This window comes from Abramis brama, assembly GCF_963993115.1.
Source record: "Abramis brama genome assembly, chromosome: 5".
NCBI classification, from domain to species: Eukaryota; Metazoa; Chordata; class Actinopteri; order Cypriniformes; family Leuciscidae; genus Abramis; species Abramis brama.
This window is the reverse complement of record NC_139967.1, coordinates 33,324,311-33,351,300: the sequence shown is the minus strand read 5'-3', so window position 1 is coordinate 33,351,300 and position 26,990 is coordinate 33,324,311. Positions and strand designations below refer to the sequence as shown.

The 26,990-nt window shown below is 38.6% G+C and overlaps 2 protein-coding genes across 3 annotated transcripts; one reads left to right on the top strand and one right to left on the bottom strand.

Moving 5' to 3' along the window:
• Nucleotides 1-2,635: 2,635 nt before the first annotated feature.
• On the top strand, nucleotides 2,636-6,585 carry lcn15 (lipocalin 15). 2 transcript variants are annotated; one of them, XM_084114835.1, is made up of 7 exons: nucleotides 2,636-2,803; nucleotides 3,736-3,875; nucleotides 4,010-4,086; nucleotides 4,725-4,835; nucleotides 4,913-5,014; nucleotides 5,305-5,329; nucleotides 6,175-6,585. In XM_084114835.1, the coding sequence occupies exons 1-7, from the start codon at nucleotides 2,702-2,704 to the stop codon at nucleotides 6,317-6,319; spliced, it is 702 nt and encodes a 233-aa protein (XP_083970961.1). In that variant the 5' UTR covers nucleotides 2,636-2,701; the 3' UTR covers nucleotides 6,320-6,585. The 2 variants fall into 2 exon arrangements, with proteins under 2 accessions (XP_083970961.1, XP_083970962.1); XM_084114836.1 differs by having other exon boundaries at nucleotides 2,637-2,803; nucleotides 6,014-6,583.
• Nucleotides 6,586-16,126: 9,541 nt separating this feature from the next.
• nrarpb (NOTCH regulated ankyrin repeat protein b) lies at nucleotides 16,127-20,010 on the bottom strand. Its single transcript, XM_084114834.1, has 2 exons — nucleotides 19,854-20,010; nucleotides 16,127-19,761 (listed from the first exon to the last, which is right to left on the bottom strand). The coding sequence occupies exon 2, from the start codon at nucleotides 19,498-19,500 to the stop codon at nucleotides 19,168-19,170; it is 333 nt and encodes a 110-aa protein (XP_083970960.1). The 5' UTR covers nucleotides 19,501-19,761; nucleotides 19,854-20,010; the 3' UTR covers nucleotides 16,127-19,167.
• Nucleotides 20,011-26,990: the final 6,980 nt, after the last annotated feature.

The following is a 26,990-nucleotide window of genomic DNA, read 5'->3' as shown; positions in this document are numbered from 1 at the left end:
GTATTATCCAGCTGTGCCTGTTTGCAGAGTACCTGTTCAGCGCCTGCTCACGGCTGTTCACCCTCTCTGCTGTCCTCACTATTCCTGACTGGCTGAAAGCATCTCGGGGTCCCTGGTCTCTGTCCTCGTCGAAGTTTATGTTATTCGTCTAAGATCCAGTCATCTGGCAGTTTCTGTTCTGGCTCTGATTTATGCCTGTGATTTGTGTTCTAATTATTCATTGAGGACTATTTCCTTTATTTATTAAAGACTGTAAACTGCATCCCGCCCTGGTCTTCCATCATTCTTACCATAACAATTTGATCACCTACCAACCAGTAAGAATTCCGGCTCACACAGACCTGTTAGTTTTTCTTTAAGAAGCCCTCCTGTTCTCCACTCATTACCTGTGTTAACTGCACCTGTTTGAACTCGTTACCTGTATAAAAGACACCTGTCCACACACTCAATCAAACAGACTCCAACCTCTCCACAATGGCCAAGACCAGAGAGCTGTGTAAGGACATCAGGGATAAAATTGTAGACCTGCACAAGGCTGGAATGGGCTACAGGACAATAGGCAAGCAGCTTGGTGAGAAGGCAGCAACTGTTGGCGCAATTATTAGAAAATGGAAGAAGTTCAAGATGACGCTCAATCTCCCTCCGTCTGGGGCACCATGCAAGATCTCACCTCGTGGGGCATCAATGATCATGAGGAAGGTGAGGGATCAGCCCAGAACTACACGGCAGAACCTGGTCAATGACCTGAAGAGAGCTGGGACCACAGTCTCAAAGAAAACCATTAGTAACACACTACGCCGTCATGGATTAAAATCCTGCAGTGCACGCAAGGTCCCCCTGATCAAGCCAGCGCATGTCCAGGCCCGTCTGAAGTTTGCCAATGACCATCTGGATGATCCAGAGGAGGAATGGGAGAAGGTCATGTGGTCTGATGAGACAAAAATAGAGCTTTTTGGTCTAAACTCCACTCGCCGTGTTTGGAGGAAGAAGAGTACAACAAGATGAGTACAACAAGAACACCATCCCAACCGTGAAGCATGGAGGTGGAAACATCATTCTTTGGGGATGCTTTTCTGCAAAGGGGACAGGACGACTGCACCGTATTGAGGGGAGGATGGATGGGGCCATGTATCGTGAGATCTTGGCCAACAACCTCCTTCCCTCAGTAAAAGCATTGAAGATGGGTCGTGGCTGGGTCTTCCAGCATGACAATGACCCGAAACACACAGCCAGGGCAACTAAGGAGTGGCTCCATAAGAAGCATCTCAAGGTCCTGGAGTGGCCTAGCCAGTCTCCAGACCTGAACCCAATAGAAAATCTTTGGAGGGATCTGAAAGTCTGTATTGCCCAGCGACAGCCCCGAAACCTGAAGGATCTGGAGAAGGTCTGTATGGAGGAGTGGGCCAAAATCCCTGCTGCAGTGTGTGCAAACCTGGTCAAGAACTACAGGAAACGTATGATCTCTGTAATTGCAAACAAAGGTTTCTGTACCAAATATTAAGTTCTGCTTTTCTGATGTATCAAATACTTATGTCATGCAATAAAATGCTAATTAATTACTTAAAAATCATACAATGTGATTTTCTGGATTTTTGTTTTAGATTCCGTCACTCACAGTTGAAGAGTACCTACCTATGATAAAAATTACAGACCTCTACATGCTTTGTAAGTGGGAAAACCTGCAAAATCGGCAGTATATCAAATACTTGTTCTCCCCACTGTATATATATATATATATATTTTTTTTTTTTATGCAGTTCCAGTTATTTGTGGTTCCTATTTGACATTTCATGTATTGTGATGTTGTTCATTAATGATCCATCATAGCTTGTGCGGTCTCATGATGTTTTATCAACAAACTTCGGGAGGAGCACATTCAGATGATCTACCCAATCAGGACGAAAGGAGGCCTACATATAAAACCGACTTACCTCTGTCCCACGACAGTTTTCCAGCATCCCTCCACCACCCCAACTCCTCACTCTCGACTGTTCCTATCCCAACCAGGGATGGGGGAGTACTCTGAGTTCAGGCCAAATTCCGAGCTCGGAGCCCTCCCCATCGGACAGCACGCCAAATACGCAATCTCTTTACTCTTTTTGGCCATGTAAGTGTGAACTCGTGAAATTACTAGAGTCTTCCAGCTGTTGTTTGAGGTATCCAGTGCTTGTATTTTTTAAAGTATGTGCATAAAGTTGTTATGCACTGTCTGAGAAGCAGAGGTATTCAGGAGTATTCAGAGATCTCTGTTTAGTTGTGCATACACTGTAATGAAGAGATTGGTGTCGTAACGTTTGTGTTGGGCCAGTGTAAGTCAAAGTCCAGGGTCATCTTACACCCACAGTCTGTCCCCTCGTAGAACAACATTTAAAGCAGAGTTGTCCAAAGATTGTTTTAAAAAAAAGCATTATGTGTTTGTCTATAATTATGCACCAGAGGAATGTCTGACAAATATGTTTTGTAATCCTCTGTATATACAGGATTCTGTTCTGTCATTTTTCATGTCAGATTCTCTAACATACAAAAATTGTTGCTGTTTTAAAAGTCTGAACTGTACACATGCACTGTGTGTATAGGGGCTGGGCTCCTGTCCTTCACAAACATTGCCTTGCTGTTGGCAAATATAAACCCAGGAGTTTCCCCATCGCTTCTGTGATATGTCAAAAGTTTAGCATTTCCATACGGTGTTTGAACTTTCAGCATGAATCTGGCATTAGCACTTTTGCTTTGTATGTTTTTAGGGACCCATGGTTTCAACAAACAGTATCCTGTTGAGCCTCAGCCCAACTTTGATCTGGAGAAAGTGAGTATGATTTTTCAATTTTGGGAGGTGTTTGAGCATTGAATGCATGTTTTTCATTAAATAGTGACATATGAATAAGAGACATTTTAAATGTGCACATTATATCTGTTTCAAACAGTGAAGAGGTAGAACTGCAGTGGGATATAAGTTTATTTAAAGCACGGATCATGGTTCATCAGCTTACACTGTCAGAAAAAAAAATTACCTTTAGGGTTACAACAGCTTGTCAACTTTGTACCTTATTTACCACTAAAAGGTGCATTCTAGTATAGAGTAGCAATATCTACCCTTAAGGTACAAAGTTGTCCTGGTACTGCAGTGACAAAATGTTGTGTCCCTAAAGGTTTTTGCTATTTTTTTTATTGAGAGTGTACATTTATTTCTATACAAGAATGAATATGAGTGGTTTTGATGTATATTGAACAGATGCAGTGATGTAAAAAATATTCATAACGCTTGTATTAATTGTGAAATGAGTTTACAGAAAGAAACTTAAACTTAACATTGACTACTGCATTGTGTCACCTTCTCTTTGTGCCACATTACATTTTGTTTGAAAATTCGCAGACATTTAGTTAGTTCTAGAAATAGGAAATAATATGACAGAGCAAATTCGGTAACAAGGTCTCATTACCCAAACCATCACATCTTTCACGAAGCAGCTGACGACTCACCTCCCCACACCCTTAAATCAATGCACTTATTTTAATAATCTATTAATAAATGTTGAAATTAACATTATGTTATTAATAATACATTATGTAATTAATAATGTTGACAAATGGAACCATACATACGCTAATTCTTTTTCAGGCACTGTATTTTCTGTAATAACAGTAATTATACAGGCTGTATAACCATCAGCTGGTACTACAGAACCCTTGGAAAACTTAGTGAACTGCAAACCATTTTTTACTTTCTTTTACTGTCAGTTTGCAGGTGAATGGTACCGTATTGGAATTGCAGATGAATCTGCGCTGTTTGCAATGTTCAAAAACCATCTGAAGGTTTCTAAAGGTCTTCTGGTACCAAATGACAATGGAAATGTGAACCTAACCATGTGGACCATGAGGTGCATAATTTTGGACAAGATATTGTTTCATATTTACATTATCACACCATCTCAAATAACAAAGGGAAAACATAATGTAAAACATGTAATATTTGAGCTCTGCACTAACAATCTGTATATATTTGAACTAACAGGCCATATGGATGCTCCGTCAATGTTTATTCATACAAGAAGACAGATGTTCCTGGAGAGTTCACTTACTTTAGCAAAAGTAAGCTCTCATTTCCTTTCTCTAACATCTTCGTGCTAACATCACATGTTTCTTATCACATGGCGTCATTGTTCACAGAACTGACTTCCAGAACTGACTCTCAAAAACTTTCAAATATATTTAAACCAATTGCACACCTTCATCAGATCTACCAGAAAAATAACAAGAAATTTCTTAATAATTATTATATACAGCATTTTGAGAATTTAGTGCAAAATTTTATAAAATTAAACCAAATTGTAAAAAGTGGTAACCTGCGATTGTTACTTTAAAAAAAAAAAATTCTACCTTATTTAACCCATAAGATTCAGTGATATTAAATAATATTTTAATTACAATTTTTAGGATACCATTTTTTTTCAGTAAGCCTATAGGTTTTAGCTGCACTCTATGTCTTTATAAACTTTATATACAGTAGTCAACATTTGAAGTGGGTCAAAACCTTTCATCAAAGTTATCCATGAATTTTTAAAAATACCTGTTCTTGTCTTAGGACAAGTTTGATGAACTTTCTTCATCCACATCAAATGTTGACTACTGTACTTCAATTTTAGTATACACTTCTTTATAACATTTACACAAACATAAACAGATCCAATTAATTAAAATGTACATGATGTGTCTGACCTTTTGTTAAGGGCACAGGATAACAAAAGACATCACGATAGTGGAGACCAATTACACTGATTATAGTTTGGTCCTTAAATACAAGAACATGGACAAAGAGTACACTCAAGTAGCTCTTTATGGTAAGTCTGAACTGATGATGTAAAATATTTGTCACGTATGATAAGGCATGCTAATCTGTCAGAAACATTGCTCCTAGGACGGTCATCCATACTAAGACCAGATCTAATAGAGAGATTCAGATCTTTTGCTTTATCTCTGGGCTTTTCTGAGGAGGCCATTGTCGCCCCAACAGATATTGGTAAGTTTGCATGTGATATAACAAACATAAACTGTTTATGTTAGACTGCCACACTGCAGAAAAAAAGAAGAAGAAAAAAAAAACAGGAATAAGCTACTGGGGCTAATGTTTAATGTTTAAGGTTTATGTGACCTTAAATAGGGCCTCTAAAGTTTGCTGAATCAATAAAACACCATGCACACACAAAACTACCAAGTCACTCTTAACAGGAATCATGTTGATCTACACTTTTACATTGTACAATTTTACATTAATTTGATGATTTGTAATGCATTTTTAATGTTTTTTAGATCCCTGCCCTATCCTAGAACCAAGGTATGGATTTACCACTTCCTCATATATATGAGAGGTCGGGGCTAGTTGTCTGTATAGAGATATGACTTCAAAAAGCAAAACATTCCACCGTTATTGCTCAAGAAATAACATATAGTTAATTTACAGTTGGGTATGTTGTCACAGTAGACTGGTAAACCTGTTTATCACTTAGTGACGCTTAGTTTGCATCCTTACGCCAGTAGGTGGCGACAAGTGACCGTCTTTATGAGTGAATCAAATGATTCGTTCAAAAATACTGATTCATTCAGGAATGAAACACCACTTTGAGTTGTGAACGAAACTGATTTGGATGTGTTTGGCAGTTGGAAGTATTCTCGTTGTTTGAGCAATAACAGACAAGGTAACTGGTAATATTGTGTATAAAATATGTGTATGAAAAGTGGCTAAATCGTGGCTCTCTATGGCTAAATCGAAGTAATGCTGTTATTCGTGAACTGAAATTGATGTTTTAAACCAACATACAACACAGCTATAAAAACACGTTTGTGTAACTGATGTTTCAAAACATTATTGCTACTAAGATATAGCCCTTGTGACAACTAGCCCCAGTCTCCCAGTGGCTGAAATACATGAGTTCTATGTGACGTTGATAATGATACAAACCCCATGAAAAGCCTTGTTTTATCCAATCTAAAATATACACCACTGTTCACTCACCTGCAGGAATACAGCAGAATTCAGAGAGGACAAATCTGCACAAACTGTTAATCAGTCAGTCTTTGCCACTGAGAATCTTTCCAAAGTGTGATTGGACAGGATGTTTTTATCGGTAGGCTAACCCACTCGAACTTCATAACTAATTGTATACTTTCACCATCTTTCAGCCAGCCTTGGAGTCAGACCATGGGTTACATATATTCAGTTTTGTTACACATTTGGGGAACAGTGTTTGTTTTAACGCAAACAATCATTGGAGAAATGCAACACTATGACATCTTCAATGTAACGCAGTTTGTGCTACAACTGTAAACCAGCAGGTGGAGCTGTTGTATCCAGCCAGCATCACTGTTCAAATTCTGATCCACCTGACAGTGATGTTTACTAACAGGCAGTGCTACTGATAATGGACATGCATTTGTGTGGTTGTTTGCTTAATGTTTACAGAAAATTTGTGTCAAATCATTTAGATCATTTTACAATTCCACTGTATTTTCAAAATGAATAATAAAAAGTTGCAATTAAACTAAACAGGCCTATTCCATGTTACAAAACAAATAAATAAGCATATTACACATTTGTGTGTGTATATACAATACCATTCAAATAGTTTTTTAAAACAAGTATTATGCTCAACAAGGCTGCATTTATTTTATTAAAAATACAACAATAATATTGTAAAATAGCTATAATTTAAATTAAAATAACTATTTTATATTTTTATGTAATTTATTCCTGAATATTCAGCAGCCATTACAGTTCACTGTCACATAATCCTTCAGAAATCATTCTAATATGCTGATTTTGTGTTAACATTTCGTATTAACAATGTTGTGCATTCTTTTCAGGATTCTCTGATGATGATGTATATATATATCATTAATAATCTATGTATACACACACACACACACACCATCATATATATATATATATGTATATATATATATATATATATATATATATACATGTAATGGTTATGTTGGTAATGACAGTGATTATGTAAACATTGTGTCAAATTATATTGTAAAATGCAGCCAATTAATCAGTCATTCAATTAGTAAATCAATCAATTAACTAGTTCCTGAAAAGCATTCCTCTACTATCATCACTTGTCAGCAACAAATGATGCGTGGCTTAGTTTGGGCCTTTGTCTGTCACCATATACCCCTCTTTGGGGTCCTCCATCCCTTTCTACTCCTTCCACCCCTTTACATATCCCTCCCCCACACTCTCCACTCTCACCCAATTACCCCCCTCCCTCCCTATCAGACTGCTCCCTCACCCCTTTTTACGGAGTGCCATTATGCTGCGGTGGGTGAAGGGAAGAGGGGGATAACAATGAAGATAAAGAAAGCATGCGGTTAGAGGCTTGTGAATGGCTCCATTCAGCAAAGCCAGCCAAACAGAAAAGCAGCTCTACTCTTCCAAACCCAGAAGTTTCTCTTAGTACAACTGGGTCTTTATCCTCTGTAATTATGTGCTAGCATATACATACATACATACATACATGCGCAAGCAGACACACTTTACTGTAGCACACACATACAGTAAGCCACACAGTATATCAGTAAATAGTTAATCTCACAGGGTGATGAATGTTAATTTAACATCATTATAACATTGTCATTTAACATCTGACACCACTGGAGCAGAACACAAATTTAGACCTCCACTGTAAACGTTCATAACACTTAAATTTATAATTATAGGCTTTTCTAAAAGAAAATTGTGTCATAATTTTCTCACTATCATGTCATTCCAAACCTGTATGGACACAAAAGAAGATATTTTGATAGATGTCTCAGTGTTTTATTTTGTTTTCTGTTTCCGTTCATTTTTTAATTTTTTTTCATACAATGAAACTTAGTTGTTTTGGACCCCATTGACTTTGTATGGACAAAAACTGTTGTATATATTTTATGTTGGGCAGAAGAAATAAATCCATACAGGTTTGGAACGACATGAGGACAGACATGAGGACATGAGTAAATGATGACAGAACTTCCACTGATGAACTTGGATCTGATTTCTCACAATGGATGTTTCTGAAACAATCATGTCTCGAAGTTCAAAATCTACATGTCACTTAATAAGAAGGGCTTCATTTGTGCATACATTTTTTTCATATTATTTTGAGGATGCACAACCTCTGTGACATCTCAAATCTACATTTCTAGGTTGAAATGCATTAGTACCAAATCATCATCTTTGACATTCAATAATAAATATGATTTTAAGCATGCTTTTGCATAATGTTTTACTCACTTAAACACATATAAACAATGGGGGAATAAACTCCAAGCACATACATTTCTGTGGTTTTAAGTTACTTAAATGAAACATTTTTGTCGGCGTTGCCATTCATGAAATGTATCGCTTCGCTCATGGCCCCTCCGCCTGTTACCTCACAGATGTGTAACCTCATCTGAGTGTGTCTGTGCTTATTAATCAAAATGAGACACACACACACACACACACCCTGGACCAAACTGTGTGTCAGTATTTGGAGAAAGGAGGCTCCATATGGGCACTCCTGCATCTCTTTTCTGTGTTGGCAGCCAGGCAGATGTCACATGGTCTAACAGGTCACCGTGCACAGACATAAGACGAATAGCTGTGCAGTACAGACTGCATGGGGCCCCTCAGCCGTCTGCCAGCAGAGTCCCCCAGTTTACCCCACTACACACACACACACACACTATACACATAGATATTTCATGCTAGTTTTGTTATATTACCACTCCCTATTTATCAATATTACTGCAATCATTTTTTGTTTTTATTAGATAATCTTATCTTTGCTCATTCTTATTTATTTTGTTTTGTTTGTGAGTGCATGTCCTACATATAAAAATTGTTGAATTGCGTATTATTATATATTGGAATTACATGCATAGTGGCCAAAAGTGATGTGTAGATGGGGATATTTGTTTTTAAAAACCCTACAAAGTTTGATTAAACCATCAAAATATGAGTAAAATATTTAATATTTTTAAAAATGTTTTAAATATGAAGAAAGAAGAAAACACTAAACTTCATACAGGTTTTATTTTACTAAAAACAAAAAGTTCACAAAAGTTGGAAAAAGCATACATTGACTACAACATGATCAGTTATTAATATTTGGTTGGTTCTCTCTTGTTTTTGCATGTGTTCATAATTTCTTTTTATTACAGCCTGGCCAAAAAGTATGTCCGCACATTTTGGCATGTTTCATTGAGTTATCACAAATTAAACAATTGACCCCAAGCACAACTACATATTATTTATTTACATAATATGGCCACTATTGTATATAATGCAGGGTATTTGGATATTTTATCTACGCTGAAAATGTAGAAGGTCAGAAATAAGAAAATATCAAACAGAGTGGCATTTATTTATATTTATATTGGTGATAGTATAAAAAACACCTTTCAAACAGCATTTTACAAAAATAAATGATATGCTTTAAACTATAAAACATAAAACAGAAGATAATTTTGTAGATATTTATGGCAGTTAACATAATGCTTTAGGAAAGATGGTCTTTGGCATGCTATACTCTATCTAAATGATTTCATTTTTGCTGATTATAAGCATGTATAACAATTAGTAATTATGCATGCACTTTTTATGGCCTTATATTAATTGATTGACTACATGCAAATAATAAACACATAATACATAATACATAATAAACTAAAAAAAGAATTGTCAAATAAACTTGATAATATTATATTAACATTTATTTATTTATAATATTAATATACTCTGCTGTTCAAAAGTTTGGGATCGGTAAGATGTTTTTATATTTTCGAAAGAAGTCTCTTCTGATCACCAAGGCTGCATTTATTTGATCCAAAATACAGTAAAAACTGTAATATTGTGAAATATTATTACACCTTGCACGGTGTCTGTAAGCCTGGCTAGTGCTTACCAGCCCGTCTCGCTGGGTCGTCCGGATGATCAAACTCGGCTTTGCGATTCAGTTCGCCCAGCGTCCTCCCAGGTTCAGCAGCGCCCGGTTTACTTCAATGGAAGTCAAGGATGCTCCTGTCCTGCGTGCAGATATTGCAGTCCTATTGGCAAAGGACGCGAAAGAGCCGGTCCCTCCAGCCGACATGAAATCAGGGTTTTACAGCCCATACTTCATCGTGCCCAAGAAAGGCAGTAGGTTACAACTGATCTTGGATTGATAAAAGCCAAGATTGGTTTGCAGCGATCGACCTGAAGGAAGCATATTTTCATGGCTCAATCCTACCTCAACACAGACCGTTTCTGCGTTCAAGGGATGGGCATACCAGTAAAAGGTCCTCCCCTTCAGTCTGTCCTTGTTACCCCGCGTCTTTACGAAGATAGCGGAGGCTGTCCTCACTCCATTGAAGGAGGCGGGCATTCGCATCCTCAAATATCTAGATGACTGGTAACTGACTGGTCAACAAGGAAAAGAGCAAACTCTCCCCCGTGTATTCGTTCAAGAGATTCCTGGGACAAATGGCATCCATAGCCGCATTCACGCCAATCGGATTGCTTCATTAGAGACCGCTGCAGCACTGGCTTCACGACCAGGTCCCGAGATGGGCATGGCACCGCGGCACACACCGGGTGGAAATCACTCCGGTTTGTTGCCAGACTTTCACCCCGTGGTCAGACCTTGATTTTCTACGGAGAGGTGTTCCCCTTGTACAAGTGTCCAGGCATGTTGTTGTCTCAACAGATACCTCCAGTGCAGGTTGGGCTGCTGTATGCGACGGGCAAGCAGCCTCTGGCTCCTGGACAGTGGGGTCCTGCCTTGAGTTGCTAGCAGTACACATTGTCCTGCGCCGGTTTCTGCCGTCACTGCGGGGCAAGCATGTGCTGGTCTGGAAGGAAAACACTTAGACCGTTTTGTACATCAACCGCCAAGGTGGTCTACACTCCCCTGCGTATGTCGCAACCCGCCATCTCCTCCTGTGGAGTCAGAAGCAACTCAGGTCGCTTTGTGCCATGTACATCCCGGGTGAGCTCAGTCATGCGGCCGATGAGCTCTCACGACAACATTCGTCCAGGGGGGAATGGAGACTCCACCCCCAGACAGTCCAGCTGATTTGGGAATGCTTCGGGTCGCTCAGGTAGATCTGTTCGCAACCTCGGAGACAACCCACTGCCAGTGGTTCTATTCCCTGACCGAGGGGACCCTTGGCATGGATACACTGGCACACAGCTGGCCCCGGGACCTACGCAAGTACGCGTTTCCCCCAGTGAGCCTGCTCCACAGACACTGTGCAAGGTCAGGGAGGATGAGGAGCAGGTCTCGATGGTTGCGCCGTACAGGCCCACCCGGACCTGGTTCCCAGAACTCATTCTCCTTTCGACAGCCCCTCCCTGGTGGATTCCCCTGAGGAAGGACCTGCTTTCTCATGGACGGGGCACAATCTGGCACCCAGACTTAAATGGCCTACCTTCAGGGGTAGTTGACACTATCGCTTCAGCTAGAGCCCCCTCTACGAGGCGCTTACGCCTTACGCTTTGAAGTGGAACCTCTTCGTTGATTGGTGTTCTTCCTGCAGGGAATATCCCCGTAGATGCATTGTTAATGTCATGCTTTCCTTCCTGCAAGATGAGTTGGAGCGAACGCTGTCTCCCTCCACTCTGAAAGTGTATGTAGCCGCTATTGCTGCACACCACAATGCAGTAGACGGTAAGTCCCTCTGGAAACACACCTGATTATCAGGTTCCTGAGAGGTGCCAGGACGTTAAATCCTCCTCGGCCACGCCTCATCCCCTCTTGGGACCCTTCCTTGGTCCTGATGGCCTTACAGAGAGCACCCTTTGAGCCCTTGCAGTCAGTAGAGATTAAAATCCTGTCTCTTAAGACAGCGCTCCTGACTGCGCTCACATCCATTAAGAGGGTGGGGGACCTGCAGGCATTTTTCGGTCGACAAACCCTGCCTGGAATTCAGGCCAGCTAACTCTCAACTCTCAGGCCAGCTAACTCTCTGGACCACACATAGAACCTCACAACAGCTCTTTGTCTGCTATGGAGGACAGCAGAAGGGAAAGGCTGTCTCCAAAAACAGGTTGGCCCACTGGATAGTGGATGCCATTGTCTTAACATACCATTCCCAAGACGAGCCGTGCCCCCTGGGAGTGAGAACTTACTCAACATGGAGTGTTGCTGGGGCTGGGCAACACCTAACACATTCACAAGATTTTACAATCTCCGAGTGGAGCCGGTGTCTTCCTGTGTATTGCCTACAAAAAGGTGATATGTAGGAGGGATTGCTTATTGTCTCGCTTGCTGTGCCATTCCTCTCTGAGGACGGGATACGAGCACTTATTTTGCTCCTCAGTTGAGTTCCCCGGCTGGTGAACCCTGGTGTAGTTCCTCCAGCATCCTCGGCAGTTAGATGTGGCGGAGGCATCTGATGCCATGTCTACTACTTGTATGTATGTCAGACCCTGTACTAGACTAGATGCCCATTTGTTGTGATTCCCCACTTTAGGTGATCCCATATGCCATCTATGTACGGTATTGACGGTATCTACCACAGAGAGGTTCAATATGTAGCATTGCCCTGGTGATCAGTCCATATGTGTAACCCCATGTTATTTTCCTACGGGCAGGATGTGGTCTCCGAAGTGTTTGACATTCTCTGTGCACAGCCCTGTCCTACTTCTGCCCCCAAACAGGTGTGGGGTGCGCTGGAAGGGGCAGCAGTTTTGGTGCCTTCCATAGGGATCCCAAATCGTAAGTCACTGACGTTAGTAGTCATCGTAAGTCACTGACGTCTCTGTTCCCTCCTTCAGGGAACGAGGGTTACATTAGTAACCTAGACGTTCCCTATCAGTCAGTTACGTTCGACGTTAACGCCCATCACCACAACTACTGTACCTCCACAGGCGGCCGGGACCCTGTCTCGGCTCCTCAGCAAAAAACTAATTGTAAGTATATGTGCATTGGCTTGTTCTGTTACCACTTGAAGGTGATTGGGCTCTCAGGTGAGATCCCAATTCGTCAGTCACTGACGTTAACGTCTCTGTTCCCTCCTTCAGGAAACAGGGGTTACATTATTAACCTAGACGTTTTTGGGCTGCAAATCAGCATATTAGAATGATTTGTGAAGGATCAAGTGACACTGAAGACTGGAGTAATGATGCTGAAAATTCAGCTTTGCTTCACAGGAATAAATTGCATTTTAAAATATATTCAAATAGAAAACAGTTCTATTAAATTGTGAAAATATTTCACAATATTTCTGTTTTTACTGTATTTTGGATCAAATGCTTTGATGAGAAGAGGAGACTTTTTTTAAAAAAAACATTTTAAAAATCTTACTGATCCCAAACTTTTGAATGGCAGTTTTATGTGTTTTGTGCATTAATTTACACAAAAACATGGTTTTTAAAATGGGTTTCAAAGTGCACGTTTTTGAAAACGATACAGTTATTGTCTCCGTGTAAACTACAAAAACACGAATTTGCAAAAATGGTGACGTCATGTAAAGTAACTTTAAAAGTAAAAGTAACTTTACAACAAGTCAACTTGTTTTACTAACCTGAACCCTAACACCTAACCCTAACATAACAGTCTACTACAGCCTACTAATACTCTGTCAAGAGTTAGTTGACATGTAGTTGCAAAGTTAGTCATAGTTAGTAAAATGTCTAAAGTAGACCATCAAAATAAAGCGTAACCAACAAGCTACACCTGCGGTTACTCTGCTAGGACACCTGTTTGACTTCATATATCAGTATGCTACATCAATATGCCATTTGCTTTGATATTTTCACCCATTATCGAATGCAATAAAAACCTCTGTTTGAGTATGAAACAAGCATACAGTCTAAAAATGCACACAATTGCACATTGAGGCCAACATGCATGCAAGTGCATATAAACAGTGCAGCTTTCTCAGGCTTGAAGGGTTGGTTCAGGGTTACTTTACACACCTTTGAACATCCCTTTTCAGGGCATGGTGTGAAATGGATTTGAATGAGAAAGAGGAGGTCAGGAGAGGAGGTGTGGAGGCTAGGGGAGGGGAAGGACGAAGGGAACAGGGTGGGAAACCGACAGGAGGGAAGAAGAAAAGGAGGTAGACGGATTTTCCATTTGTAAAAAAAACAGGGCCACTGGTTATTGAGTTGCATGAGAAGGATCTCCCTTTCTCTTTCTGTTCTCTCCAGCCTTCTCCCTTGCTTGTCCCCTCTCTCATTACCATAGCAGCTGCAGAGCTGTGCGTGTGTGTGTGAGTGTGTGTGAAGGGAGGGGGTCCGGGTCGGGCAGTGTGACTTAGGCAGGGGCTCCCGTCAATGGTGGGCCGTCTGGGGAATGAATAGAGGCGCACAGAGTTGAACTGGACAAACAAAAGAGAAGAGGAGAGAAGAATGGGCGAGTGAATGGGGCGGCTTGTCACTGCGAGCTAGAGCACACAAAATGGAGTGAAATAGTGAAAGAAAGTTAAAAGGAGCAGAGGGCATGCAAGGATTGGCCTGGCCACCTGTCTCTCTCGCTCTCTGTCTTTTGCCCCTTCTGTCAAAGGAGGGACTAAAAGTTGGAGGCATGAGAGCGTGATTTGGGCAGAAAAATGCAATGTAAGCAGTATGTTTAAGAGTGAACCACAAGTGAACTACTTTTTTTACTTATTTCATAAACAACTGATGCAATACTAGAACATGTGTGATGCAATTTTAGTGTGCTTAATAAAGTTATTCTCTTGTGTGATTTAATCAGAACTCACAAAATAATTGTCACTCAGCTCACAAATAAAAAATGTGATTGGTTGCATTATTACCCTTAAGTATCCTCAGACAACACTGGCAAGATATTCTGAAATGATAATGTAAACATGTTTTTCTTTTGTACTCAGTGTAGTGAAGGAAACACATGGCAATTCTAACATCCTTACCCATAATCCCCTAACCAGTAATTAGGTTACATTGACACAAATATATCAGCTTTAACAGTATTTAGTAACAATCCCTTGCTCTTTAGGTTGCTAGCATGATTGGGCTTGCTTGGCTACATGTTGCATGTAGCATTAGCTGTATACATTGTGGTAATTAATTCAGCTGATATCACACGGTGGCCTATTAGCCATCTATGGAAATGCAACCGGGACACAGACATGTAGCCTACAAATGTGTAACTTATTTGCTGAATTGACATTTTCAGAGTTCAAGTTCGGGATAAAGCTGAAACTGTGTTTCAAATGTGGGAGATAAGTATTCTACCAAAGAAACTGCATAATTCCTTTAACTATACAAAACTGGTGGAAGTTTTGTGTTACCTTGTGAAAAACAACATTATCCTGTTTTTTAAAAGAGTACTTACTACAGAAGTATACACTTTAAAATAATATATACTTAAGTGCCAAATGAATGTAATGTTTTCGGACACTTAATTGCTTGATAATACAATTAAATGAAATGTATTTTAATTTAAATTTCAATTAAATGCAAGTAGCTGAACTTTAGAATGCTTTTTGGCCAACTTAAGTAGGTATCTTTAAATTACTTGTCTTTGAAATATGGTTAAAGTGTAGGGGTGAGCGGGGCACAACCGCGGGATCACAGTAGTTGTAACACACGTGGTTTAAAACTTTTTTCCACACATATTTACTAGTTGCCATATCATAGTACACTATATAGAGAGAAAAAAATGCGCCAAAATTAAAAAATCTTTAAATTAAATCACTGAACATTTATTTAAGCATAGCAAAAGTAAATTTCTTAAGTACATTTTTCATCTGTTTTTTGTTTTATGTGTGTGTTTATTTAAAATTAGAAAAATCTGATATTATTTTAATCTTATATCTGTTGTTTAACAGTTGAGATAGTTCTTTAATGCTGATCTAATCAGCAGAAGACACTTGCCGGGTTTAAATCCCAGTTGCGCAGGTGGGGCATGTTGTAACACTGCGTTATGTGCCCCTATAACTATGCTATTCTATACTTTTATGAATTCTATTGAGAAACCATGAGAAAAAGGTGAATAAAGACTGAGAGTCAATGTTCAGAAATGATTAAATATTATTATGTTTTGAACTATGCTGTATAGCTCTGTTTTGTGGTGTGTTGTCAAACTTAAAAATGCCATTATTTTATATGAAAAAGTTAATAATTGTATTTTATTGACAAAATATTTTTGTTTGTCTTGTTTTTTTTTATTAGATCAGATAACATTTTAATCTGTCATATGGTTATGTTACAATGTGCTCCTCAACATGCCACACCTATGGGGTGTTGTCACATTTCACTTCCATTCATTCAGGGTAAATCAAGAAATATATACACTGTATTAATGAAACAAAACCACATAATTGTACTAGACATGTGGGAGATTAATGTGGGGAAAAAAATAAATACTCTGAACCCCAGGTGAATTTACACAAACAGAGAAAGTCAAAAAGTGTTAGGTTGTGCCCCGCTCTCTCCTGTTGAATGTATTGACAGGCATTCATGGTAAACTAAAATATACTTTAATATCATTCTATTTAAACTTGTATAGCATGTATTAAATTATATTTGTAATTACACATTTGTAATGATGAAGTTGCAATTTAGTACATTTAAAATATATTAACTAAATATAACATCAAATAACATATTACAGGTAAGTACTTTACATGTGCATTAGTTTGTTAACACATCAAAATAAGTGTAGCCTAGTCCTTTAAAGCATGAAAAAATCAAAACATAATGATTTAAAATGTACTTTAAAGTAATGTTTATTACTTCAAAGTGCACTTTTTAAAAGTTTACTTAAGTGTGTTAAGAAACATGGTGCACTCTCTTTATAAAGTACAGGTGGTCTTCAGTTTCATTAATGTCACATTATCTGCAAGATCAGTTTTTAAAAAAATATATAATGATAAGATTTGAAGTACTCTGCAAGTGCATAGTAAGCACATGTCTTTTTCACATGGTTGGTATTAAAGGTTAATGTAGACTTGTTTTAACTAGTTCATTTCTTTGCAGCCAAACTGGTGTTTACTGGGGTGCTAAATGCTAATACATGCTACGGCTAGCATCTGCTCAAGGCTATATGCATATGGAACATGTTTCTCTGTAAAATATGTAAGGCATACATCTATAAAGAAACTTTTTTAGACTAACTGCATCCCTATATGTGCTTCACAGTTCATTTGTCACAACACTTGTGTTTCTTGGAAATACTGAGCAACCCTATGGCTCTGCAACTACCTGAGGAACAGGAAGAGCAGAGGCTGAATCAAGGAACAATAATATTCAGGAGAGTCATGCGCAAGTCTATGCATTACACCAGTAATTTTCTTAAAACCACAGAATTTAATATCTAAAATGCCTTTGTACATAACGTACAAAATACAGCAAGTAATATATTTAAAATATGACCACTTACATCATTCAAAACATAAACAAACAGCTAAACATATATAAAAACACAACAAAATAACAATTCACAAAAGACAAATCATTATGAGAGGCTTTTTCCAAACTTCTCTTTGATGAAAATATCTCAAAAGTTGGTCCAAAAAATCACAGTCATTTGACTTTTATCTCAATCAAAGAAGTTACTTTTACTTTTATGTCATAAATGTTATGGCATTATCAAGTAAAGACTTGTGCATTGTGCAACTTCTTGTTACACTGGTTTTACCATAGCATCCCCCTAAAAAGAGGAGGATGGGACTTCGGATATAAGAAGTGCTCCAAGAGTTTTTTTTTCCTGAACACTTTACTTATATGTTCTTCCATTATGTCAAAGTTGTTATAGTCTAGAATATGTTTGACATTACTTATGGAGGGACATTTAAGCAGAGTGTGTTACATAATTATACATATAAAGTAATTCAATTCATTGGCATATTTATAAATGCCTTTGATAAGAATGAGTGAAAACCACCCTGGAGCTTCCATACAATAAGAATTGTTTTTCCATTTAGAAAAATAGAATCTTTAAAAGTTGGCTTGACACCAACAACTCATAAAACAGCCATCAGTGCAATATTTAAAACATTCTCAAGTATAAGCAATGCATATTTTCATACTGGCATTGAAGCGTTCCAGAAGTCACAACACATTTAAACCTTATCACATCTTGCCTGAGTTGGCAAGGGGTATAAGAAGACGAGTCCAATGTGCTTTAGGACACAGTGCAGTCTATACACTGATCTATGGATTTGCTCAACCTCTGAATTACAAAACAGTAAAGTAATGTTTACTGGCTTGAAATGTGTGGACCAAAAAAAAAGGTTAGTGTCAGAAACTCAGTTCACATGGGAACTCCATAAGAATTACGACACAACAGTGCTAAAATGCAATCATATTTGGTAATGTCCGGGCTAAGTTAGCATTAATATATCAGTTCAAGAGGTGGGAGATCCTGAATGGTGAATAGATAGGTGAATAGATAGATAGTATGATACTAAACTTGATGACCAACATTGCAATGTCACCATTATAATGCATTACAGTTGAGGTATCAGACATCAGTCCCTGTTTTAGACAATATGAGAGAATGTGTACATAATGTAATTCTATACAGGAATATTTATGTCAGTCTAGTCAGTGTGCGAATTATTCATTGACTCATAGGTCGACTCTCTGAAGGAATGCCTGTCAATAATTTTCTGTTGGTGTCAAATTAATTAAAGATGTGTTTAAAACAAATCAAACATTTTGTGAAATATCGGAGGTGAACGTCTATAATAAAGGGATAAATAATGACAGTAGTTGTGTTTTGTAAATTCTGTACTGTTCGATAATGAACTGATAGGCTACTGATATTGTTTGAAATTTATGTAAAAAGACCAATATAATTCAAGCCTTAATTAAGGATTTAGACCCCCAGAACCCTCCATAATTCGCACCCTGAGTCTAGTCATCCTGTAGGACCACCAACCAAGTATCAGCTTTCTTACTTTGATCCGACTGTTCAATTTGTTATCTTCCAAAAAAAAAAAAAATCTATAAATAACACAGTGATCATTCATTTTCATCATGCATCAGAAGTTGGCAAACCACATCCATGACATTGTACCAACCCAACATTATAAAAAAAAAAATAGCCTTTTGGATTTGAATCATGTGCCTACCGATATTAAATCAATTTCCTAAACACATTACATCACAAACAAGCTGTCTTTTACTTTGGCACAAAGGGGTCAAATATATGATAGGCTTAAAGGTACAGCGTCAGATTTTCTTTGATTGCCTCAGAGCGCGCTTGAGTACTTCGCCCGTGTAATGAGGTAAAGAACGATGTCTTGATGTCCACCAAATGCTGCTATGTGGAGAGCGCTCCATCCATCTCTGTTGGCCAGACGGATGTCTGCACCAAACTTCACCAGTAGCTTTACTAACTCCAAGTTGCCATCGATCACGGACTGATGCAGCGCCGTCTGTCCCTCGGGTCCGAAAGAGTTCACGTTAAATTCACAGTTTGTCATGTTTTGCAAGAGAGAATGAAGTTCCTTAGTATTGCCCTTCCTGAGCGCTTCCTGAAACACTCGTTGACGCGCAGAGCAAGTCATGTCCGCCTGACTCATGGTTTCAACAGGTAGACCCCTTCGCTTCTGTTTCTGAGAGAAGATAATGAGCCAGGTCTTCCTCCAAACTCCGATATAACTCAGCGAACGTTAAACGTCTCAGTAATGGCACTTAATAATTCATAGACCAAGCTCCAAGGTATTCGCAAATCCCCCAGTTTATGTTTTCCGCCGATATTATAATGAAAAAATATAATAAAAAGCAGAGGAGCTGGGAATTTCAGTAGTCCATATGGCATGTGGTGCTCCGATACTCTGTTCCTAATAGAAAATGTATTTACTGTTATTTAATGTTTGCACATGCAAAATTTTGGCGGAAAACAGTATTGCAGTCTGTATATTAAGTGCTTTACCTTGGTGGTTCCCACGAGCGGGTGTTGAATTGCCTCCAGCTCCGCGCGCTGTGTTCTGACTGTATACTCCTCCGTTATAGCTGACAGACTATTCCTCCTCTTGCGGCTCTTTTGAATAACAATAGCCCGTCATGAAGTTCGTCTTTTAGGGGCGGAGACTGTGTTCGTTTCTATCTGCTTTTTAGCAGACTGCATTGTTAATGTTACTTACCAATATAGGCCTACACAAAGGGGAAATGCAGCAAATAAATGAACAATAAAAATGCCAAAAGACTTCTTTGTGATTTGCTCGTTTTCAAGTAGGCTATATCATTATGTAAAATATCAAGTCGTATGTAATGTAAAATCAAAGTCATATAGTCAACTTCACATAACCTTAAATGCTGTCTAAAATTAAAATCATTTTATTGAATTTCTTACCCATTTGAATGAAAAACATGAATCTATCTATCTATCTATCTATCTATCTATCTATCTATCTATCTATCTATCTATCTGTCATTCTATCTATCTCTTATTCTATCTATCTATCTATCTATCTATCTATCTATCTATCTCCCCCCTCTCTATCTATCCGTCTTTCTACAATATTATTATTATTTGGGTGGAGGTGGTCCATAATCCCACCCAGTGTTGGAGATCTTCACACTGCTAAGCATTTGTCTATCAACAATCCATTTGTTAAAGATATATCAACAAATGGGTGAACAACCCTGCCCAGCATTTCTTCTGGCAGCAGTGAGGCTCTCGTTCTCAGTGGTGAAACACTGTCTTTAGGCACCATGGGAACTAGGCTACTGCATGCTGTTTTTGTATCGCCCAGTAGCCTCAATTTGGCACATAAACTTAAGCCCAAACTAGGCTATTTTCTAACTTCTAGATGCATGACAAGCAATTGCTTCATTAGTGCCTATTCTGGTGAAAAATGAAGTTGAAGATATAACTTAACATATGAGTATGTAAAATTTAAATTGATAATTAGGTAGGTGTTTTTATTTTCACATTATGAAGAGCAGTTAATTTTAAGTTAATCTTGTGAGTGCACAAAAGATGATTGTTTACAATTTGTTGGGCACCACCTGAACACATTTTGCATGCTCTGCAATGAGAAACAAGGCTGGAACTTGTCTTTATATTCAACATGTGAAAACATAATTTCAAGCATCTCTTAACTCTCAAACCTGACTTAACTTGTCTGTGTACTGTGGTTTTGTTGAATATTTCTTGTACTGTTCTTTGCCAGTTCAATAGACTCTCATTCAAATGCCTTAAAATATTTGGCAGTGTAACAGGATCTCAATGGCTAAACTGCAGTGACGTTTCAATAGGGAGGGTGGGTCATTCAGGATCCAATTTTAAACCACGTGCTCTAGGACCGTGGGAAAGAGTTGAGCCTTTCTTCCCAGCATAGGCGTATGCACAGATAGAAAGTCAGAGAGAGAGAGAGAGAGAGAGAGAGAGAGAGAAGGTAGATATTTCAAAACAGTTGTCTGTGGAAAGTTGGCATGGCGTATACGGTCTAAAAACGGAACTGTGTGAATAATTCAGTTGGTTATATAGGGTAATGTGTTACCCAACAAAACTGCACATATTTATGAAAAGGTTAGAGAAACTTAACTGAACTTTTAAGGTTGAAAAAAATCAAACAATTTTTTTTGTCACAGTGTCCTTGTTACATATATAACAATAAATTATGCAATTCCATGCAACTAACGCTGAACCAAACCCTATTCCTAACCCTAAACCTATAGTATTTATCAGTATTTAATTACATTGTAACAAGGACACCTTAAAATAAAGTTTGAGGTGTCCAAGTTACAGTGTAATTATGCATTTAAGTACTGAGTATTAATAATGAACTACATGTACTTACTATAGGGTTAGAATTAGGGTTAGTTGCATGTAATTATGCATAATTTATAGTTATGACTACAGTAACTACATGTAACGTGTAACAAGGACACTGTCAAATAAAGTGTTACCAAATAAAGTGTAACTAAAATATTTATACAATACATTTCTAAAAACTGCTTTGTGAGGGTTTTGAAATTAAAATGCAAATTATGTGTGCTTTTAAATGTGAATCCTTGTTAAACAGGTCCTTGTTATGCGGGGTCATTTGTAGTGCCCTTGATTGGGCACTTAACCCCATGTTGCCTCATGACACTGCACATGCAATTAGTAAGTTTTATGATGACCTATTTATTTTGCATGGGAAATTTAGTGATGGGTGTCTCTCTTCCCACCATTTAAGTCTTAAGTGTGACTTATAGATCATAGCCCATACACTGTGGGGTCGGAAAGATTTTTTTATGTTTTTGAAAGAACTTATGCTCACCAAGGCTGCATTTATTGAATCAAAAATACAGTAAAAACAATAATATTGTGAAATACGATTACAATTTAAAATAACTATCTATTTGAATATATATATTGTATATATGTATATGGCAAAGCAGCCATTACTCAGTTTTCAGTGACACAAAAATGTACAAAAACTTTGCCTTGGTAGTAGTAATATATACCTTAGAGCAGTGGTTCCCAAACCTGTCCTGAAGGCCCCCCAACACTGCACGTTTTCTTTGTCTCCCTAATCAAACACACCTGATTCAACTCATCAGCTCATTAACCCATGTGATAATGAGCTGATGAGTTGAATCTGGTGTGTTTGATTAGGGAGACAAAGAAAACGTGCAGTGTTGGGGGGCCTTCAGGACAGGTTTGGGAACCACTGCCTTAGAGTATAGCAATATGTACCCTTAAAGGAATAGTTCACTTAAATATTATTTAGAAATCATTTACTCACCCTCCAGCTGTTTCAAACCTGTGTGAATGTCTTTATTCTGCTGAACACAAAAGAAGATATTTTGAAGTATGTCAATAACCAGACAGTTGATGGACCCCATTGATTTACATAGGGAAAAAAATACTATGGAAGTCAATTGGGTCCATCAATTGTTTGGTTACCGACACTCTTCAAAAATATCTTCTTTTGTGTTCAGCAGAAGAAAGAAATTTATACAGGTTTGAAACAACTTGAGGGTGAGTAAATGATGACAGAATTTTCATTTTGAAGTGACCTAATCCTTTAAGGTGTTACTATGAACTTTTAAGGGGAAATAAGTTTGAACAAAGTTGCCCTTTTAAGGGTACTGCTCCAGTGAAACAAAATGTTGTTACCCGAAAGGTAAAAAATCCTTGGTTCAGAAATCATTATAATATGCTGATCTTGTGCTCAAAAAAACATTTCTTATTATTATCAATGTTGAAAATAGTTGTGCTGCTTAATATTTTTGTGAAAACTTGATGCATTTTCAGTCATTTCTTTCAGGATTTTTGGAAAAATAGAAAGTTCAAAAGCACAGCAGAAATAGATTTTTTGTAACAATGTAAAATTCTTTACTATCACTTTTGATCAATTTAATTAAATATTTATTTATGAAACTAAAAAAAAAAAAAAAAGCTTACTGACCTTGCTAACTTTGAGAACAAAAAGTCCACAAAGTCATACAAGAGATATCTACTGTAGCACAATTGCCATAGACACCAGTCAAATATCCAGTTTAGCGGTCCTTATACTAAAACATTTGACTGCTGAATTTCAGGAAGCAGACATGTAATAAACATACGTAATGAGACAAATGTGTTGACACTGTGTGATCCATAAGGGGAGACATTTGCGAGCTAAAGCATTTGTTTAAGTGGAAACAGGGCCTGTAAATCTGTTGGTTTGTCACGTCAGACAGTAGGAATGTCCTGTTTGTCTTGGTGTGTATTTGTTCACTGTACTTTGTGTTATGCTTGCAAGCCTGGCATTTGTGCGGTTGTCTGTGTGTGTGTAAGTGAGTCTGTACTGGTCTGTGTGTTTGATGTGTACCTTTGTGTGGGAACCAAGCTGCTTCCTGCCCTTGAACCACAACAGCTGTAGGGCAGGAGCTCGACTTGCTCAACCTCATAAGTTCAGACATGAGAGAGAGAGAGAGAGAGAGAGAGAGAGAGAGAGAGAGAGAGAGAGAGAGAGAAATTATGTAAATAGAGAGCTTAACAAATGGTTGAGAGAAATATTAGATATTTTACTATATAGATTTGAGTTAACTAAGGCTTATATAGTAAACTACTACAAAATGTAGATTGTCTGTTCAAACATTAAATTTTTGTTTATTACCCTTTAGAAAACCAGCATTAAAACAGGAAAGTGAAGTAAAGTCAAACATACAGTATAACAGTACCAGCAGGCTTTGCAAATTGTGTCTGAAGGAATATTTGTCCTTGCTGAAATCGTACCTCTTCGGCACAGCCCACCCTCCTCCAAGTGAACGCTTTCCTGTCCCTGTCCCAATCTCAGCCTCACTGTTTGTGACGGATATCCCCAGGAAAAGGCAACACTGATCATGATGTCAGACGCTGTACTGCAGTAACCCTCATGACTGGAATATAACACCTAGCCTTGCGTAGAGCTGTATAAAAGATGGAGAAATATTCTCTAGGACTGGCTAATGAGTTTTAAAAGATGTGAAAGTTTTCTTTTTATAAATATACTCCTCTGTATTGTATCAAATACAAGAAAATGTAGGTATTTTTAAATAGTCAATATCCCTTTCCAAAAAATTGTGAAGCTAACTCTGTTACAGAGGAAACTGGCTCCCTCTGGTGACAGAACACTCAAAGAAACAGTCTTGCTTTATGTTGTTATTTTATTAGGCTATGTGAAAATTCAGTCCCACTTTATATTAAGTGGCTTTAAGTACTATGTACTTACATTGAAATTAATAATTTGATACAATGTACTTATTATGTAACTACATGTTTTTACATTGTACTTACATTTTAAAAATTCCTGCATGTAATTACAGTTGTAATTAATTTATGTAATTACATTTGTAATTACACAGTTGACCCTTCCCTTACACCTTAAACCTACCCAATCCACCACACCTGTCCCTAACCTTACCCGTATCACACCTCAATAGCAGCAAAAAGGTTTTACAATACAACATGAACACAATAAGTACATTGTACTTATTTTTTGATGTAAGTACATAGTACTTAACGTCACTTAAAGTGGGACCGAAAATTCAGTCTGCAATTGTTAATAGGCCTATGGTTACAGTTTTTCTCCATTGGTTTGGCTCATTTCTTGAAACAGAAATTACATTCTCAAAACTCTAAGATCATTTGGCAAAACAGTCTTACAGTTCAGCACAACACTATAGCTCACTTGCAAAAGCTCATATCTCTCCCAAAATGCATATATTGCCCCCTCGCTGGCCTGGGACATCCTCCATGGCCTGGTGGCCAATAGGCCAATAATATTATATGGTATAATATTATATATATATATATATATATATATATATACACACACACATATATGGTATTCATGGTATTATGTTCTTGACTAATTTTGACAATTGAACAGACTATTGTGCATGTGATGACTTATACAATGAAATGACGCTGACATGTTTTGGAGCGAACAACCATTAGACTGAGAATCAACAATCAATTTAGATCAACAAGATCTATTCACTTGGAAATTGTGCTAAATGTAGGCTACCTGTACTTAATCATTTGCAAAGATGTACTAAAACATTGAGACATGTACTTAGACATTTGCAATTTGATGGAATGAATGAGAAATTCAATTCTGTTGTGAAAAATTGCCAAGTGATTTGGAGGTTTGTCCATGTTGTTTTGAGAATGTCATTTCTGTTTCAAGAAATGAGCCAAACCAATGGAGAAAAACTGTAATGGTTATAGCTAATGGTTAGCTGAGACCTTTGTTTACAAATATATGAAGTTTATTATAATATATTATTAAATAATAAAAAAATAACTACTAAAACATGTCTTGTCTGTTATCTCAAGAATCAGTGATAAATAGTCAATGTGGAGACGATTTGTAAAAAGGGCCAGCAATGTCTATACTGTCTACGGAAACTGTCCAAGTTTAACGTTGATCGGTCCTTGATGACTTTGTTTTACAAATCTTATAATGAGTCTGTTTTAACATTCGCTATGTTATGCTGGTATGGCAGTCTTAGTGTCACGGGTGGTTGCAAGACAGAAGATGAAGGTATCTTTTCCAACAAGAAGGTTTAATGGGAGTAATATACAGGACGGCAGAACAGGCAGCAACACTCAAATACAACAGAGATCGGACCAAGACTGACTGAACAGACGGAACTTAAATGCAAACACAAATGACACTGATTAATGGAACACAGGTGATACAGATGAAGATGATTGACTAAACAGGTGATACAGCTGAGCTGATAATGACAGTGAAGGTGACATACAAGCAGACAAGTCCAAATGAAAACAAAACTAACCAAAACACCACTGTGTCAGAACGCCCCTCTCCGCAAGGCGCGTCCTCGCGCCGTAACAAGAGATGTGAAGGTGGGGAGGTGGGAAGGTGGGGAGGTGGGAAGGTGGGGAGGTGGGGGTTTGGGAAGAGGAAGAGGAAGTGGAACAGGCTGAGGGCTGGCAACAGGAGTGGCCGAAGGGCTGGAGAAGGCGGGCAGAATATCAGGAGAAGGGCTTGGCAGAAGAGGGGTGATAGGAACAGAGGGAAGGATGATCCATGGTGGAGCCGATGGACGGAGGAGCCATGGAGGCTGAAGGGCAGGAGGTTTTAGGGCGATGACGGACAGAGACGGAACCGATGGGGGAGGATGACAGGGAGGAGACGGAAGTTCACCGGGCCATGGTGGAGCAGAGGGACACGGGGAAGCCGCTGGCTCGGGTGACTGAGGTGTAGACGGGACCGAGGAGTGCAGTCCAGAGGTGAGGGTAGGTCGACGAGCGACCTAGGCGGATCCGGGGGGACGAGGGAGCCTGGCGGAACTGGTGAACTGATGGGCCACGGCGGAGATGGAGGTAGGAGCCAAGGGTAAGCCAGTGGACTGATGGGCCGATGAGGAATCCTGGACGCTGTGGTTGGAGTCGGATCCAGGGTATCCACTGTCCTTGATGGGGCTGAGGACTGGAAGACCCTCAGCGAGCCCACCATTCCACTGGTGTCTTGAGGGTGAGTGACGGGGCTGACAGGAGGCAGAGGAGATGAGGACGGCTAGATGATCGGGAGAGGGAGGTTTGGTGGGAATTCAGGGACAGACTCAGAAGTAGGTAGTT

Bases quoted from the DNA above. Each gene is read 5' to 3' on its own strand.
- lcn15 (XM_084114835.1), top strand. From the start codon at position 2,702: ATGAATCTGGCATTAGCACTTTTGCTTTGTATGTTTTTAGGGACCCAT. The intron at 4,836-4,912 runs GTAAGTCTGAAC...CATTGCTCCTAG, and splicing joins CACTCAAGTAGCTCTTTATG to GACGGTCATCCATACTAAGA. The intron at 5,015-5,304 runs GTAAGTTTGCAT...AATGTTTTTTAG, and splicing joins TGTCGCCCCAACAGATATTG to ATCCCTGCCCTATCCTAGAA.
- nrarpb (XM_084114834.1), bottom strand. From the start codon at position 19,500: ATGAGTCAGGCGGACATGACTTGCTCTGCGCGTCAACGAGTGTTTCAG.